The 18,737-nt window shown below is 35.7% G+C and overlaps 1 protein-coding gene across 7 annotated transcripts in view; it reads right to left on the bottom strand.

Annotated features, from left to right (window-relative positions):
* LOC116160483 overlaps positions 1-18,737 on the bottom strand; it is a 321,930-nt gene that overhangs the window by 16,158 nt on the left and 287,035 nt on the right. For 6 of the 7 annotated variants that reach the window (XM_031473685.1, XM_031473680.1, XM_031473683.1 and 3 more), the window contains 3 exons: positions 12,428-12,546; positions 12,093-12,381; positions 6,382-6,555 (listed from right to left, as the gene is read on the bottom strand). In XM_031473685.1, coding sequence (XP_031329545.1) covers positions 6,382-6,555; positions 12,093-12,381; positions 12,428-12,546 — 582 coding nt within the window. The remainder of the gene's footprint in view (positions 1-6,381; positions 6,556-12,092; positions 12,382-12,427; positions 12,547-18,737) is intronic. The other variant, XM_031473681.1, reaches the window with a different exon arrangement.

Below are 18,737 nucleotides of genomic sequence, written 5' to 3'. Positions count from 1 at the left end.
TCAAATACATTAGATGCCCAACAGCTTCCCGGTAAGGGCACACTATTGATTACCACAGGTTCGACTTCGTTACGCCTGTCATTATTCTTTTCATATGGAATCGCTACCGCATTACAAGTGTTCATCCGACATTTTTTTAAGATTTTGTTCCCATATAATATGCACTCTGGCAATCAAAAACCGAACCGAAACGCATCATTTGCATACCGAGGAAACAGCCCAATGAACCCGCTGAGGTTTTCAATTCACTTTTCAGTTCATTTCAGATTATCAATTTATTTTTGTTCTTTATCCGCACAGAAAGGCAAGGATCCGCGTTACTACACTGAAATCTGCTTCTGCATAAAATCCACAAATCTGTTATTCCAGCACCGCGGAGCTTGGTTAAGATCAAGCCTGTTTTTAACACACGTGATCCCTACTCTCAGGCTGTTTCGTATACATCTCTTCAAAGAAATTGCCATTCATCAGAAATGCGGTTTTAACATCAAACTGCGAAATTTCTAGTTTTTCACAAGCCGCAACACTTAAGAGACTGTTCTCACCGTATCAAAATGAGCAGGTGGGCTGAAAGTTTCATCATAATCCTGTCCGTGCTACTAGAGGAAGCCCTTAGCCACGAGTCTGGCTTTGTAGTGATCGAAACTTCCGTCTGCTCTCGTTTTGACACACAAGACCCACCGGTTATCTATCACCTTCTGTCCAATTGGTAACTCGACCAGTTCGGGTTTCCAGGTGTTGTTTTCGTCTAATGACGCACTCTCCATCGCTGAACTGTAGCTATCCGGAGTCGAAATGCATTCGGCAAACAGCACGAAATCACGATACGACCGGGTAAGCTTTTTTTGTCCCAATTTTGCCGCCTTTGTTCGTTTCCACATTGACTTTATATATGTAAAGTCGATGGTTTCTACTGCCCTGCGATTCTCATTTCGACATTTATTGTGTTTTTCCCATGTGCAATTCATTTTGCCTATTGCACTTATTTTGCTGTGGCAAATGCAGCGTACTCAACAAAATGTTCTTTTCATTTTGCCATGTGCACCGATGTGCGGGAGGTCAGGTAACCAAACATCACCGTCCGAAACACCTTCTACTGTGCACACGGAAGCATTTGCATTTTGCGCTCACGATTAGGCGTTGACATATTCGTTCAATTCGGTATCCTTTGTAACCAAGCCTCCAGAGTCATCGCGTTTTGTTGGTAAGCGCATTTCTGTCAACCACAAACGCTCTGTCAATTTGTTGATAGTTCGGTCATTCACTGGCACCGATTTCTCGATGCTTTTGAATTCTAAAAATTCCGATGGCAGTGTTGACATATACGACTATTCAGCAATAGATCCTGTAATTCAGCTCCCACTAGTCTTTTCAGCTCACATTGAGCTCCTGAAAGTTCTTCCGTAGTCGTGCGATGTGAGACGCAATCTCTGATAAATCACTTGGTCGCTGAAAAATAACTCCATCTACCCGCTGACCACCAGCTCGATTTGCCTCTTCCATTTCGACCAGTTGGGCGATCCCTCCAACTTTTCGATTTGTGTCTTGAAGTTCTTCTTTACATGCGTGGTCGCTTAACGGCCTACCAAAAACGTTCTAAAAAACTGATTTTGAACTCCGTATACGCGTACTACTGACGTTCTGGGCCTATAACCTATTGATCTTAACAACACCGGAGTTTAAACAAATGAACTTGTTTAGAAAAGATTTAATAAAGCAAAATTTAGAAAACGTTACATATAGCTTCTCTTAATGTACAAGACAAGTGCACGCTACTTGAGACACATATACCTAGTGATGTGAAATTACACGTTTTTTGTGCGTGCGTAATATTACGTGTAAAATTACCAATTGTTTATATTTTTTTTATGGTATTTTATGTAATTTATGTAACTTACCATTTTTTTTAAACGGTAATTTTACAGTAAAATTACCCGTAGTTTATGTTTTTTTTAAATATTCAATAAACCTTTTTGAATTTTGTGAGTGTTTGAAAACAAAAACACTTGTTAAATTATATATTTTGGTGTATTAAATAAAATACCCAAACAGGAGGTATTTCGCCATCACGCGTCTTTTGGAAGAAGAAGTTCCAGATCGCGAATTAGATGCTGTAGCATCTTCATTACACCAAACTAGATGCAACGGTTAATCGTTTACGTTGGTAGTACTGTTGTTGGTCTATGGTAGTACCGATCAAAATGTATCAAATGGGTATTACATTTATGTAACTTTACAAAAATGACGGTTTTTTAAATAAAAAACGTAAGTTACGTAAATTTCATAAAAGGCATAAATTACATAAAAAAGCCGACCTCTTGTAAGTTAGGCGTAATATAACAGTTTTTGATGTAACTTACAAATCGTTATTTTACAATCCACATCACTACATATACCACTGAAAATAGTATAGCTTAATACTATGCTTATACAGATGCTAGGTGTTGCCATTTTAACTAAATACAAAAGAACGTGTTTTGTTTTGATATTTAACAATAATTATCCGAAAATACCCGAATCCTAATATTTATTGCAGCATCATGATACATTTTCATGGAAGGTTTTGCTGTAGTAACCCTGCTAACACTGTTGAGGTTTTTTCAATGCAGAACTTTTAGTGTACCATTGAAGTTTGTCTCTTCAAATCTCACTTCTTTGTTACCTCATTGTATTCGAACACTTCATACAAATATTCTGCGGAGGTAAAAGTAAACTAAACATGATTGTTTTAGGGCATTTTCTAAAAATGGAAATGCACCACTCGTATGGTTTTTTCTTTTTCCCAACGAACAATCAAGCTTATGACGCAGTTGTAAGCCATAAACCAACTTCATACGCGGCTTGCCGTTGTCTGTACACATTCCCATGTCTATCATTATGAGCTAGACGGCGCTCAATCGACGAAACCAATTTGTACTTTGTTATTTGCTTCAATTTTAATTAAGGTCCCGTAAAAAATGTAATCCCCGTGTGGATGATCTTGCTTCGTTTAACAAACTCTATATTTCTTTGTTTTCAAACATACATTCGTTTCTGCAGCTTTCAAATTTGTTTATTTTTTGGATAAACGCATTATAAAGGTTGGATTTAATCGTGAATAGGATTACAGATTCCAATTCCGAGCGGATCAGAAAATTCTATCAGTGCGTGGCTATTCTATACGAATAAAATACGATTGCGAGATTTGTGAGCGCTGTGATGAGGATCAATGGCTATAATTTCGTCTTTAGATCGCTCATACTATGAGGGTAACACGAATTACAGATGCGGCTGTTTGTCTTCAGTTTTGAATGCGGCGATGAATAATGAGCGTGGTCCAGTTTTTGTTGCTGCGTTAATGTTCCTTTTCCTTATTAATAAAATCGTGTAGACTAAGGGTTCAGAGCAAGAAATAAAGAGCGGGAGATTTAGCGCGGAGTCGTTACCTGTAAATTCTACATTCGGGTTATCAATTTAAGGGAAATATTGTTCATTTAATCACATTCCGTTTTATTCGCAATTTCACTAATTGGGGAATTTAAGCTGCGTATCTACATTTTTGCTCGGCCTGTGGAATTAATTTGTCGCAAGCATAACTACCACTAACAACCCTGCGGTTGTTACTTTGCTTTCCAATTAGTTTAGTGATGTTCAAATTCAAGTGATTAATTACAAGGCGAAGTAATTACAAACTCGTAAAAAACGTTCTACTAAAAAGTTTACAGGGAATGGTCGCTGTTTTATTATAGTCCAAGTTTTTATGTGTTTCGCATTTTGAAACCGTATTCCCTGTTCGGGAATTTGAACATAAAAAAAAACTTATGACGAAACTTTTCTGTAACTATTTTTGTTTTAATTGATATTGGTGATCTGTCGCAAAATTGTATTTGGTCTTATTTTAATGAATCGGTCCTTTAATTTTATAACATTTCAATAAAACAATTTACCCTAACGCAAAAGTGGTTTATTTAACCACAATTACACGAATTGTATTTATTGACATTTCGTTATTGACCCGAATAGTCGCAGAGGTAAATATTCAAAACAATTTGGTAGAAAAACAAGATATATTTTGTATATGTATATTTTGTTCATAAGCAAGGTAAGAAGAGAGGAGGTTGAAGGAGATGAGATAACAAGAGAGGAGATGGAAGCGCCAATTAAAAAGACTAAAGAAAGGGAAGGCGACAGAGAGAAACGAGATAGATAATGAAGCTTGGATTTTCTCCACCAATGGGCTCAAGGAACGGATGAGAAATCTATAAACAAGGTATCGAAAAAAGGGGGATGAATGGAAGGAGGGGATAGTTGATCCGGTCTTCAAAAGAGGAAGCAAAGATTGTGGGGGAAATTACTATAATGACTACTGCGCATAAAATCGATGTAATGCTACTGAACGAAAGACTAGAAAGAGAAGAGAATGCTGGAGGAAACACAAATGGGCTCCAGAAATGGGAGGAGAACGATCGACTGCATACATGTATTACTCAGATTGGCGAGAAAGGCATTGGAAAAAGAGGGCGGAAATGGGAAAAATGGAAACGTATTGGAAAAGGAAAGGAATGGAGTTAGAAGTCGAAGATGATGAGATTTGGGAAGGGAGGTGGAAGGAAAAGGGAGATAGGATGGAAATAGAGGTAGGAAAAAATAGAAACAATGGGGCAAATGCGCAAATAAGACAATTAAGGAAAAGAGAGTGGTGGAAATGAGACAGCTGTGGAGGTCCAAGAAGAATATATAGCAAAGGAACAATTTTAAATAATACGTGCAATTATAAAAAAATGAGATTCATGGGAGAGTATGTGATTTGTAACAGATTTGCTTTTCAATTTACAAATTTACAAGTATAGGAAAATTGTATACGTGTACCGCTGTATAGTGAAAGAGAACGGAACTAAAATGCCATAGAATGAAGTACTTCCAGATAAGCAGCAAGTGAACAAGCAGATAAGTTTCAAAACGCCACACTATTACCAGTTCAAAGGTAGCCGAAGCGTAACATTTTCAACTAAAAGTCAAAGTACAGGACATTTCCTTGCGTTTATACTTGAAGTGGTTATTAGTTACAATAAAGAAAACAAGTGACAATGAGATACTAGATTAAAGGGAAACTGGTAAAAGGTTTAAAGGCGATTAATTAGTACTTTTGCTAGCAATCATCTTTCAAAACCCTTCAAAAGGACAAAATCAACTGTATATTAGAAAAATTTGAAATTTTTGCATTGTGTAAAAACAGGAGGCGATCGTTTTGGGGAATTTGGATAGAAATTTATGCTCAAAATCAATTTAACATTCCTGAAGAAGTCGACCCAAGGAAGTTTATTTCGTGAACAAATTTGTTTGTTCTTTATGAATGATAAATTTGATCATTTTGTTGCCATTAATTGTGAAATTAATTCTTAAGTCCATTGATATAATTCCTTTGTGTGTGTTAAATTTTATTTAGCATCCAGATGTGTGTAAATTGTTGAATAGGAAAATGTACCCGGTGTTGGTGTAATTATAAATAGTAAAAAACATAGATAAATAATTAGATTTGGAACGTGATCACGAGTTGAGCTTGAAATGTTATTTTATAATTGTTGAATGAATTACACCAATATTTTAAATCACGAACAATGTAAAGAAAAGTGGGATTTCGAACGATTTTATTTTCACCAACATATTCAAACAAGTCATTTTACATGAGTATTTATTTGAGAGTGATCAAACCAGAGCATCGGGTTTTGGTTTTCAGATTATAAGGGGAATTAAAGAATCAACTTTCCGAAAGGTAACAAAAATTATTTGTTACAGTAAAATTGTGACTAGTTACTGAAAGAACAAAATTTATTTTATGCAAGAGTGATATATGTCTACTTATTTGAAGAAATTTGTGAGACAAATGACACTTTCTCATTGCAACTCCCTCCTACACGAGGGCACGACCGACGGACGGACTTGCATTTTTTATTTTATATTTTGAAAGAGCTCGTCATTCTGAAAAAAATGCATGTTCATACATGCTGATTTACCAAAAGTTACCACACTAAATCGAGAATAAACCAAATTTACACAAAAATGAAAGGAGACTATGGGAATGAAAGCATCCTGTGCAGGGCTGTAATGGGGCATTACATCTTGAGTGGGCAAGTAGGAACGGTGAGAGGGAGCAAAAATATTTGTATTTATTAATTCCATGAAAGCTGTGAGCAATGTAGAAAGGCGTTTGTTTGTCAAACGACCCGGGGTAGCACGTATCTACAGGGCGAGGAGGTGCAAGAAAATTTTTGAAAATTTACATTTCAGATTAATGATGCCATCGAAGTATTGTCATTTTTATCGTTAGAACCGAAAAAAACAGATATCGACTTTCCTCAAATAATCTCATATACGGAAAAATGGTATCAAATAATGACAAACCTGCGACGTCCACACCTTTTGCAATTTGTTTGGCGCCTTACTCGTTGGTTTGGATGCCGGTTTTGCTGCTGGTTTTGTAACTGTATGTGATTGTCTTTGTGTTTGCTCCATAATTTGATGAATTAAATCTAATTGCTGCTTGGTCAACCCATCGTTGTTTCCTCCGTTGCCACTCTAAAAAGATATCATCGATTAGTCGATTGCAACAACGCAACTGATTCGCGAAATATATCTTCCTTCTCGGAAATCTAATTTTTTACCGCGAAGGAAAATATACCCAGCTTTAAATCACAACTGCAGACGGCCATTTGTAATACTTAGGAAATAATGTTAAGTTAGCCGGAACCGCAAAGTTTATCCCTATAATAATGTCCAGGTTGACAAAGTTATAAATTGGAGAAATGGTTGTGCGGTACGTGTAAAATGGCCTAAATAATTAATATACGTAATATCTGTCAACGTCGCTCCATCGGTTAAGGTAAATAATTCTTCGACGTTCTTCAATCTATGACTTGCGGAAATAGATTCGCCAATGTAAATATGAAGTGTAATTAAACTTTCGAGTTTCAGTAAAATCAGCTACACAAACTATTTTATCTACTTCGACTTGCAAACTGTTCTGACTGTTTGTTTATAATTCATCTGCACTTTGCGTTCAGTCGGTGAAATAATTAATATAATCTCTTATTGGTAATCCGATGTGCCATTACTTTTAGACATCTTTTTAACTTTTCCCTGCTTAGATTTTAATTGTCTCTGATCAATAATTGAATAATAAAGGGATCCCATACCGACGTCGACGTTTGTAGTTACGTTTGTTGGTTGAAATCGCAAAGAACACGAATAACCTAATTGCAAGAGAATTTGCGGAAACGGCAAAAAACATAATTGATAATCTGTACATTCATTTCGAAAAAAAAATGGTATATGCTTGTAATTGGTTGGCGATTCAATATTTTTTGTTGTGAACTTGCGTATACACTACGAAAAACCATTTGGGATGGAAGGAATCTTTGATTTCCACAAGCTTGAGGAAGCTTTCTTATCTTGTTTCAGTTTCAACACGGGTTTCACCTTTAGGCTACACACTCTGATTGTTAGGAATTTTACTTTCGCTTGATACTTTAGCATTTTGTGAGATTGACTTGATTTACAGTCAGTGGAAGGGTGTATATACTACGCTGTTATGGTTTGTCCATAAGGCTAGTACCGTTGAGTGAATTAATTACTAAATGCTAGTACCGTATTAGCAGCTTGGCGGGGGTAGTCAACGCGTACCTACATTACCTATTGCTTTGCTTATGGCTGCCGTCAACCAACGCGCATTAGTCAAAGCAACCAGACGTATTTTGCGTTTTTCACGAGTCCCTATGGGTTAAATTTCTTAATTTTTCCACAAATTCATCAAATGCAACAATTGTAATCGTTCTTCTAGTATCGTAACCTATCAATACTTGTTTTATTAACATGTACAAATACTACAGTATAGGGTGTTTTTTTCGGGAGCTTTTAGTTAAACGTTTCTGGGAAAAGAAAATAGGTAGGTTTTTGAAAAATTGCACTTAGGAGTTACTTTAAAGGATGAATCCATGTAAAATATTTTCAAAATTGTGCCACTTCCGGAAACACCGCGGAAGTAGATAGTAACTTCGTTATTTCAACTGGCAGTTCTTTTGATACCACATGTCGATGTCTACAATTTATGGTTTTTAAGTTATTTTGACGTTCACAAAAAAAATGGTGGATGCAGACGGTACGTTGAAAATTGATTACTTGAAAACGGTTGTAATTATGGCAACCCACTTTTACTACTACATAGAGAAAGAATAGGGCTTTCCTTTAGTGTAGTTAAAAAATGTTTAAGTTGCGTAAGACCGCTTTTATATGGAGATCCGAATTTAAGAAATTTCAAAACTAAAAACTCAGTTTGTTAAATGAAATGACCATTTTCTTATTATTGCATTTGATAGAGAATCAATATAGGCATATTTTGATATTACATGTTCCTATATACAGAGTGTTTCTACACAACGCAATAGGGGTTATAAAACTCGCCAAAACTAACACTTTTTTAAAATAAATTTTATTCATTTTGGTGTTTGTTTCCGAATTATGGACCTTTTTTTGGTTATTTTAGAAATCTCCATATCCCCATTATTCTAGTCGGATTTCAAAAAATCCAAATTTTTTGGAATCAACAGTGTAACATCTACAACTCTTTTACAACAAATTTACAACACCGAAATGGCGATTATTTCAAGTTTTGGAAATCGAATAGCACAAAACTTCCAAAATTTGAAATGAACGCCATTTTTTTGTAAATTTGAAAAATAATGATATGCCAATAAATTAGTCACGCATTATACAGGTCAACGTGAAATAATTGTACTAGCTAAGTGAGGTACAAGTTAAACAAAGTACGATAAGTTTCCACCTTACAGTAAAATTTATTTGACAGTTGATGTCTTTGAAGACAAATATATTTGTTGTTGTGTAAACGTCAGGCTGAAATAATAAACGAGTCTTCCTGTATATGCGAATGTTTTAATTTAATTTAAATCTGTGGGATTTCATTACCAATAAGCACAGAATTGGTTTCTTTCATCTGAATTTATTATTTAAGTGTCTATTTTTCCATTTTAGAATTGTGTTTAAGTGCATAATTTCTTAATTTTATCATTCGAGTACATTTGTTTATTTAAAGTGTAAGATGTGAAAATTGCGTTGTTTAAAATTAAAGAATTTCTGGTCGAGTGCGATACGGACGGCATTATCGCGAAAGTTAATTATTTTAAGACGCACGTGTGTTTGGCGCTGGTAACAAAGGACGCAGGGGCACGATATTTTGCCCGTAATTTTGTTATGGAAAAGAAGACATCTCACGCGTTCCATATGGGCGGTACAATTGAAATTAGCGGAAGTAGGAGTTTAATGGATTATTGGAAGGAAGGGGAAGAGAATCTGTGCATATATAGTTGAATTAAAGTCATGTGGGTGGTTTAATGCGGTTTGTTCGTTTACGGAAGAAAGTTACGTTGATTTTGGAAAAGCAGTTGTAGTGCATAACGAAACCGTTTTAGAACGTTATCGTATTAACAACAGTTTAAAGTTTCTCGTTTGAACAGTTATAAGAAAGATATGTTATCCTTTAATTCAACAAACTACCTCGCGTGATTGAGTTCAGTGTAACAGAAAGGAAATTAGAGAGATTGTACACCCGCGTGTGAGGTAAATGTAAGAACGAGCTTGTGTCCCTCTTTATTTCAGGTTTTTCTTGATGATTTTCTGCGAATGTGTTTTAGCATTGGAAATGCTTGTTTTATATGGATATGAATTTACCAGGTTTTCCGAGTAGAAAAAGACAGTGGTGTCGCGTCTAGTGTTGATTGTACCGAGTACCGTACTCGACTGCAATCGGTAGATTCAGGACAGGTCGGGGATACTGTCAATACGGTACTTACATAACAGTGCGCAGGGGTTTTGGTAATTTGAATTTAAAATCCTCGCACATCGCTCGTGATCGTATTCAAGCATGTTACGCCGCTTATTATTCAGAAAGTCTACGTTTGCGATACGAGCGAGCTTGCGAGAAGATTATTCCGCGTGAATAAGGGTTATTTATGGCTTTATAGGTTATACGGTTATCATTTCCAATGTCTCCGATGGCTGCAAGGATTGCGAAATCTGTGAATTTTTTTTTTATTGTCATTGTCCATCAATTGATTGTGTGTTTATTTGAATCCATTGTACGACCCAGATAGAATTTTCATGTTCACATTGTTCTATTTGTGGTCAAGTTAAACAAAATTTGAGTATTTGATTCTTTTGGAATTTTCGAAAGTTGATCGATGCTACTGAGTCCTCCTCCTCCTAAATTAAGTAATTCGAAGTCATTATTAGGATTCTTCTTGATAGCGAGAGCCGAGTGTGTTTTGGGAAATTCATGATTAGAAGTTTTAGTAGGTAATGCTAGGCAGATGTGTTTTGTGAGTGTGACCGCATGCCATTGCACACATCATTATTTATTTGACGCCCGACGTTGGGCCATAGCATTATATTGCTCGCGTGTTCAGGCAAGGTTAACTGAAAAACTGACCCTAAGTTCAGATAGTGCAATATCAGAATCTGCACCTTCACTTATTCCTGTATTCTTATGTAGCCGTATGCGAGACTAACTGAATATGAAAATAGCATAAAAACTTAAGACATTTTCATTTTCTTTCAAAATATATCTAAAAATATATAGCGCGCTGTGTATAAAAAATGTTATATTGTTGAATATTTCCCAACCCAATGTTCAATTGTTTCCATGATTTCACCACTTCGAATTTTCGAAAAAAACTAATTTCAGATTCGTGATTTTCATGTTCAAAAACCCCCCTATACCAAATTTCGTCGAAATTTCACCACTTCTTTGAAAAAGTGCTTGTTTGGATCCCCTCTACCACCCAATTTTTTTTACATACTTACATGTAACACCCTGTATAGTATAGTTCACATAAACTTTTTATCGCATTTTTGCTAACAAGAGAGGGTGTATTTTGACCATTATTTGGGCATTCTCTAGTTCGAGCATTTACTGATCTGCCACAGCAAAAATGTGCTTAGCCGATTCTCGGATCCGCCAGACCTTCTTTAGTGTTTTCTCATCTCCCTGGAGTTCGGTCCAAATACCTAAATTAGGTCCGGTGCACAACATGAGCTACAAGGTAATGGGGACACCGACATTGTTTTCAGTCAATATGGTCAGAAAGACGGGAGTAATGGGGCTAGCAATATTGGATACCCTGCCTCGTTACTCCCAACCTCTTTAACTATATCGATAGAAAACAGTCTCGGGGTCTCGATTAATTTGCAGCTCATATGCACCGAGCTTTAAGAGACCCTAGCACACTTATGCTCGTAATCAACAGATAGGAAAATAATTTGCTTTTCAAAATAGAGCAATATTGCTGCAATATTGCTCCAATATAATGATGCGGTTGAAACATTTTGTTGCTTTGTGCAAAAAATACGTGCTATTGAAAATGTATTGATACAACGTTCTAAATTACTCTGCCGTATCTACATATATACCTACGCACCCTCTCCAATTTCATGTGAAACATTGTGTGAACCTATTGTGTACAACAATCCCTTTTATGTCGGATTTGAATCTCTCGTTAAAAAACAACTATTCATTTAATACAAAACGAACACCTCTCTTTCATTGTTCAATACAAACAAAGGCTGGGATGCTGGTATAGAAATTTTGATAAAAATTAAATTGTTTCATAAATATGAGAACGGTGAGGTTAATTTACCGTTTCCCAGAGAGTCTATAAGGACTAAAAGAATGTTTTTAAATTACAAAGAATAACACGGGGGATGTTAAATCAATATTGGGCTGATTATAAATTACATACGTCAAGAACATGCAAACGAAAAAAGGATCAACTGCCTCTCAATTGAAAACGTTAAAAGTGTTTACGTATATTGAGTACTAATACTTCTGTTTTGATGTGATGTTAAAAATTTGTTTGTGAACGTCAAAAGCCCCGCCCTGAGAATATAAAAAGATGGAAACCTACTTCAGTAAAATTCGTGAACGCGTGACTGCGCCCAAGTGGTACTTTAAGAATGGTAAATTTGAATTTAACCAAATAACTCCTTTGGAGAAGGCGAATGCTGTTCCATATTTTCCCACGGGTTTGGTGCATGAGAGTAGTTACCTTAGCCGGTTCTGTGGCCAGCAATTGTTGAAGTTGGCTTTTTCCCGTTGATGTTGAGGGAGGTGGTGGTGCATATTGAATACAACTAGAACCGTGTGGGGATGCGGCGTCACCAGAAGCTGCCCCTTGAGCTGGTGACATTGTGGTAGTGTTTGTGCTAACCGTTGAAGAGCTGTGATGATTTTCGGTATGCCTTCGTAACGATCTTGCGTCGCAGTACGATTTTCCGCATCCCTCCGCTTTGCACTCGTAAGGCTTTTTGTTTCGATGGGTCAGCATGTGTCCATTTCTAAAGAAATTTGGTAATCCAATGCGTAAAATTAGGAATTACTCACAAATGGTCCTGACGTTTGAATGCCTTTCCACACATCGTACATACGTACTTTCGTTCGTCACTATGAGTCAGTTTGTGTTTGGCAAGTGCAGAGGCGTTTCCGAAGACCTTGGCACACACCTGCAACAAAAATGCAGATCAAAATTTGTAAAAATATACAGAACACTAGTCTACCATTAATCCATGATTTAAACAGAAAGCGCCACGAAGTATGATTCGTCTAATTAAGTGCGGTAAAAGCAGACTGAAAAATGCGAACAATTACTGTTATAAATGTTATGCACCTGGTGACGCATAAATCAGCATCTTCATAGAATATATTGTAGATGATTCATTTCGAGTTTGGATAGCGTGCCAAAATTATAGTACACGATCAGATCTGTTGCGGCAAACGTCTATGAATAAATATTGGAGCAGACAGCGTTGCGTCCTAAAATAAGAGGCCTATCAAAGCTTTTACGCTTCGAAAAAAGATCTAGAGTTACAGCAGTTTCTATAGGATAGAATTCGAGGTCGCATTTTTATACAGACACTAATTGGATAGGTACGTCTCTGGTATGGAAGTTTGTACTTGAATAACGTATCGTAAAAATACGTGAATGGAAATGAACATTTTTTGCTACGGAACAGAATGTAGGTTAGTTCTTATTAGAAAAAAAATTACATACTACTGATGCGATTGGATCTGATGTCCGAAATGTGGAATTTCAATTTTTGTGTAATTGGAGTGATCGTGTGAGATCTTTGTCGCCGAGTTTAATGATCCTGAATTTCGATTTCACAAACTGAAAGTTTCCACGTCCTAAGTTTACCTTCGGAATATTGTTGAACTAGTTGGGAAAGTTTCGGTTCTATACCATTTTTGTATGTGGTTTATATTTTTTAATCCTCCCCAGCTGACTCGTAGCCTACCGATATATCGGTAGGCTACGGCTGACTTCGGTACGTTTGTTAAAAAAATTCTCGAAATTGACAATGTGTTTCGGTTTTTTTGGATTGCGATAAGAGGGTCCACGCGTATCTAGGCCTTAAATTGGGGCCCTGACTACAGTCGTCGACCCCTCAACGTCACGTAAACCATCCCAAACATGAGATGAACCCAAGGATGCTGTAAAGGGAGGCGGCTCTAAACGTAGCCAAGTCTGGCGTGGTCAGAATACATCCAACATGGATCTTCTCAGTTAGACTAGAGCAACACATTCCCAAAGTATGCCGTCTCATCGTCTGTGTAACATCCTGTACAAGACTCAACCAAACCCATGCGGTTCATATTATAAAGGATGATCAAATAAGAGCTTCCGAAAGTTTTTTTTTAAATAAAACGCATTAAATTCAATCTAATACTCAAAAATTGTATTTGATACGTAAGTTCGGTTCATGACATTTAATATTTAAAAGTAATTTGTTTTAAATGTTGACCGTGACCGACTCTATGGTCCATTCTATGGGTCCAATTTTCAAGCACAAGCATTTCGGCCGAAATTTCATTAATTACGCATGTTATGTTCGCTTCTAATGCAGGAATAGTTTGTGGTTTATCGGCATAAACAAGTGCCTTGAGATAACCCCATAAAAACTAATCTAACGGCGTTAGATCACATGATCTTGATGGCCAATTCACTGGTCCATTTCTTGATATATATATATGATGTTCTCATCAAAAATTTCTATCAATAAATCGATGGTTTCGTGTGCTGTATGGCACGTCGCACCATCTTGTTGAAACCATAAGTCGGCTACACCAATATTTTGATTTTTTGGCAACAAAAATTCATCGATCATTGCTCTGTACCATTGACGTTAACACGCTGTCCTTCCTCATTTTTAAAGAAATACGGTCCAATAATGCCGCCTGCCTACATACCGCACCAAACAGCACATTTTTCAAGATGTATTGGAAGTTCGTGAGTCATTTCTGGTTGTTTATCAGTTCAAATATGACAATTTTGTTTGTTTACGTATCCATTCATCAAAAAATAGCGATAAAAAACGGATCATTCCAAAGCCCATAAACCAAATCGGTGACGCAAACTAAGGTCAAGCGGCATCAATTGCTGTCTGCTGTTTTTTATATGCCTTAAAACCAAAATCTTTCCTCAAAATACTCCACAATGTGCCATACGAGAGACCTAAACCTCGAGCACGACGGCGAATTGATCGATTCCTGTCTTCATGTACAGTTTCAGCTACAGCAGCAATATTAACAGCAGTTGGACCTCTACGCACTCTGGTCGGGTGATGAACATCCAATAATGAAAAAGTTGTTAAAAATTTATTGATTGTTTCACGAATGGTGCGTTCAGTTGGACGATTATGAACAGCACAAAATGGTCGAAGAGCACGAAAAACATTTCTCACTGAACACTGATTTTGGTAATCAATTTTCACGATTTGTAAAAGTTATTATGATGTAGGTAAGTGTATTCATGGTGAAATGTCGACTAATAATGAACGAAAAACACATAAATGTAAAGTATTTTAAAATCCCTATTGGAAAAACTACTTCGTATTTGATCACCCGTTATTTGCAAAACTCGCATTTGATACAGATTATCTAGGGAAATATGAGGACGTATAAGGAAATATGAACAGTTAATTGGCAATGTTGAGGTAATGTAAGGAATTCTGGAAAATAAGAGGTTTTTTATACCTGTTTATTTGTGTATCGTAATGTGAAGTTCATGACAATATACAAGGCGCCCATTATGTATAGAATACAGTAGATATTTAATATTTTATTTCCCGGTAAAAGTCAGCGTTCAGTTGTTTTATTTCAGAAAACAAATGAGTAACATAAAACAATTGAATTTTTTTAAATAGCATTGTACTTTTCATTAGGCTCACTTCAATGACGTAACATGTTATCACCCCTGTAGAAGAAATTCATTTTTTTAAGCAATTCGTGATAGATTAGACCACTGCCTGGCACCAATTGAACATTTAATACCATGAAAACCATTTTATTGCTAATTTCGTGTTGTCTTCAAGGCTTAACGAGAAATACGTACACATCACCACCAGGTGTTCTCACACTTAACCCATTAATCCTATTAACTTTGATATAGAATATCTAGATTGATGCTTTTTATGTAATTATTACCTCTTTGCGCACGTGTTTTATAGCTGTTAAGAGATAATTAACAGATAGGATGTTTTACGTTGTGTGCATTTTTTCGACGTAAGTGAGGACGCGTTCCTCCGACGCTGCCGTTATCAAGTCCAATTGTGATTAGCGGTGTTTTTGAAAATCCTGAAGAAGGAGACTATTTTATAGTGGACGTGGTGTTTCCTTAAACACTGGAATCAACGTAAAAGCGGTTCTGCTGCTGGCTGTGAGTTCCGCGACGGTTAAAGCGCGTGTAACTTTTGTTTGCGCTAAATCTCAGGCGTTCAGCAACTCAGTCCGTCTGTTTCGAGATCATGTGTGCCGAAGAAGTTAAGCAATCTTAATAAACAGATTGAACTTATCGTCAAACAAAGTAGTAAAAGTTTGTGGAAAGTTTTTAAATCGGTCTGTTAGTACGAATCTGAATAAACAAAGCGGTTGGCACCTTAGTAAAACCTTTCTAAAAGCGTGCTCTTGCATTAAAAGTTAAAAGTTTCTACCGTCAGAGCAGCCACTAAATATTTTTCATTTTATTTATCAAGTTAGTTCAAATCATTTACAGTTTATCAAAGAAGATGTGAAGTTTAAATGCGCCTGAATATTGCAAAGCTTTTACGACTAGATTATTTGGATTATTAGAGGAAAAACTGTAAGTAGCAAGTTTTTTTAAATTTTTAATTATCGACCGTCTGGGTGCGGCGTAATCTGTTCAAACAGACTTTGTAAGCTTTTCTTTCTTGAAGGGATTTGGTCTGTTTCGGAAAAAATAACAATCGTGTCTCTCAAATTGAGAAAGTTGAAATCACTATTAGGGTTTTTCTTATAGCAGATGCCGGATGTGTACAAGGAGAAATTATTAAGGATTTTACCTCTGAAACTATAGAAGATACGACGTTGGTTAAATTAGGGAAAAGTTGCGCAATTCTAGCTATTATAACACTATAAAGAAAACCAAAAAATTCCGATTACTTTCGAAGATATGCCTGAACAACCGAAATTTGTCGATTTTGTTTTTATTTTTTTCTGTTATTTGAGCAAATACAGAAAAATAAAAAAACACGTTCTTATTGCCACTTTTTAAGCTCTACAAGGCAGCGTTGAGAGATTTTTAATGCAACGTTTCGTTTCTGAGAATAAATCATGAAGTTTATGATAAGTCCATGACAGTGGCAGTAACACTTTACCTGACGGCTGTCACTTTACCAGACCCCTTTTTCTGCCATTTTGCATGTCTTGCTGTTTGTCTAATAACTGACACATTGATAATCAAAAGTTCTATATGAAAATTGAAATTTTATATGAAAAGGACGATTTCGTGTAAAATTGAATTCAAAACTCGTAGCTCGTCAGAAAAATGACACTACTTTAGTCGCAATTAAATTCAACATATTCTCTCCACTAATGTGCTACTTTCCTGACTCTTATGTATACAGGGTGTTTTTTTGGGAGCTTTAGTTAAACGTTTCTGGGAAAGTAAAATAGGTAGGTTTTTGAAAATTTGTACTTAGGAGTTACGCTGAAGGCCGAATCGATGTAAAATATTTTCAAAATTGCCGCACTTCCGGAAACACCGGAAGTAGATAGTAGCTTCGTTATTTTAAATAGCAACCCCAATTTTTTATTAGGTTTTTGGATTCTACGTGAAATTTCAGTTCTTTGGATACCCATATGTCGATATCTGCCATTTATGGTTTTTAAGTTATTTTGACTTTAAGAAAAAAAATGGCGGATGCAGATGGTACCTTGATAATTGATTACTTGAAAATGGTTGTAGTCATGGCAACCTATTTTTATCAGTGCATATAGAATGAATACAGCTTTCTTTTAGTGTACTTCAAAAAAAGTTAAGTTGCGTAAGACCGCCCCTATGGAGATCCAAATTTATGAAACTTCAAAGACTAAAAACTCAGTTTTTTTAAATGGAATCACCATTTTCTTAATATTGCATGAGATAAAGAACCGAAATGGGCATATTTTGACAATACATGTTCCTATAGCTATCTTTAACAGTTTCTGACTTATTCCCATTTTATTGAATTGACACTATTTTTTTCGAATTTTCTTTTTAGTAGTCGGCTATGATTTTATAACAATTGAATTTTAAACAATTCTAGTGACACTAATCCTAATTGTATGAATTTTGGAAATGTTGTATCCCCAAATGCACTACAAACCGTTGAAGCACAAGTGATACAAAGCTCTACAAGAGAATATTTAAGAAAATGAATTGAATTGCAAATGCAAGATTAACAAAATAAATTCAATGTAAAATATAAAAAACTTCGTTGAAACATTTTTTGTATGGAATTGAACAGATATCGCATTACCTCTCTGAATTTTTAGACTTATACGTTGTTTAAGAAATTCAGTTGAACGACTCTGTCTAGATTTCTCAAAAATTTTCCGTCCTTAATAAATGACTTATTTATTAATGAATTATTTAGACTAGAATCAATGATATTAAAGAATCCTTTTCTTGATTTGTTTAAAATTCGATTGTTATAAAATCATGGCCAACTACTAAAATGAAAATGCAAAAAAAATGGCATCAATTCAATGAAATGGGAATAAATCAGAAAATGTTAAAGATAGCTATAGGAACATGTAGTATCAAAATATTCCAATTTCGATTCTCTATCTCATGCAATAGGAAGAACATGGTCATTCCATAAAAAAAAACTGAGTTTTTGGACTTTGAAATTTCTTAAATTTGGATCTCCATAGGTGCGGTTGTACGCAACTTAATTTTTTTTAAGTACACTAAAAGAAAGCCCTATTCATTCTCTATGCACTGATAAAAATGGATTGCCATGACTATAACCGTTTTCAAGTAATCAATTAGAAAGGTACCATCTGCATCCGCCATTTTTTTTCATAAAGTCAACATAACTTAAAAACCATAAATGGTAGATATCGACATATGGGTATCAAAAGAACTGAAATTTCACGTAGAATCCAAAAATGCAATAAAAAATAGGGGTTGTCATTTAAAATAACGAAGTTACTATCTACTTCCGGTGTTTCCGGAAGTGCGGCCATTTTGAAAATATTTTACATCGATTCGGCCTTCAGAGTAACTCCTAAGTACAAATTTTCAAAAACCTACCTATTTTACTTTCCCAGAAACTTTTAACTAAAGCTCCCAAAAAAACACCCTGTATATATATTACACTATTCTTTATCTTGCTCCATTTTCAAGATACAA

The sequence above is a fragment of the Photinus pyralis genome, unplaced genomic scaffold, assembly GCF_008802855.1.
Source record: "Photinus pyralis isolate 1611_PpyrPB1 unplaced genomic scaffold, Ppyr1.3 Ppyr1.4_LG1, whole genome shotgun sequence".
In the NCBI taxonomy this organism is placed as follows: Eukaryota; Metazoa; Arthropoda; class Insecta; order Coleoptera; family Lampyridae; genus Photinus; species Photinus pyralis.
The sequence above is the reverse complement of the archived record's forward strand: the minus strand, read 5'-3'. Positions and strand labels throughout refer to the sequence as shown.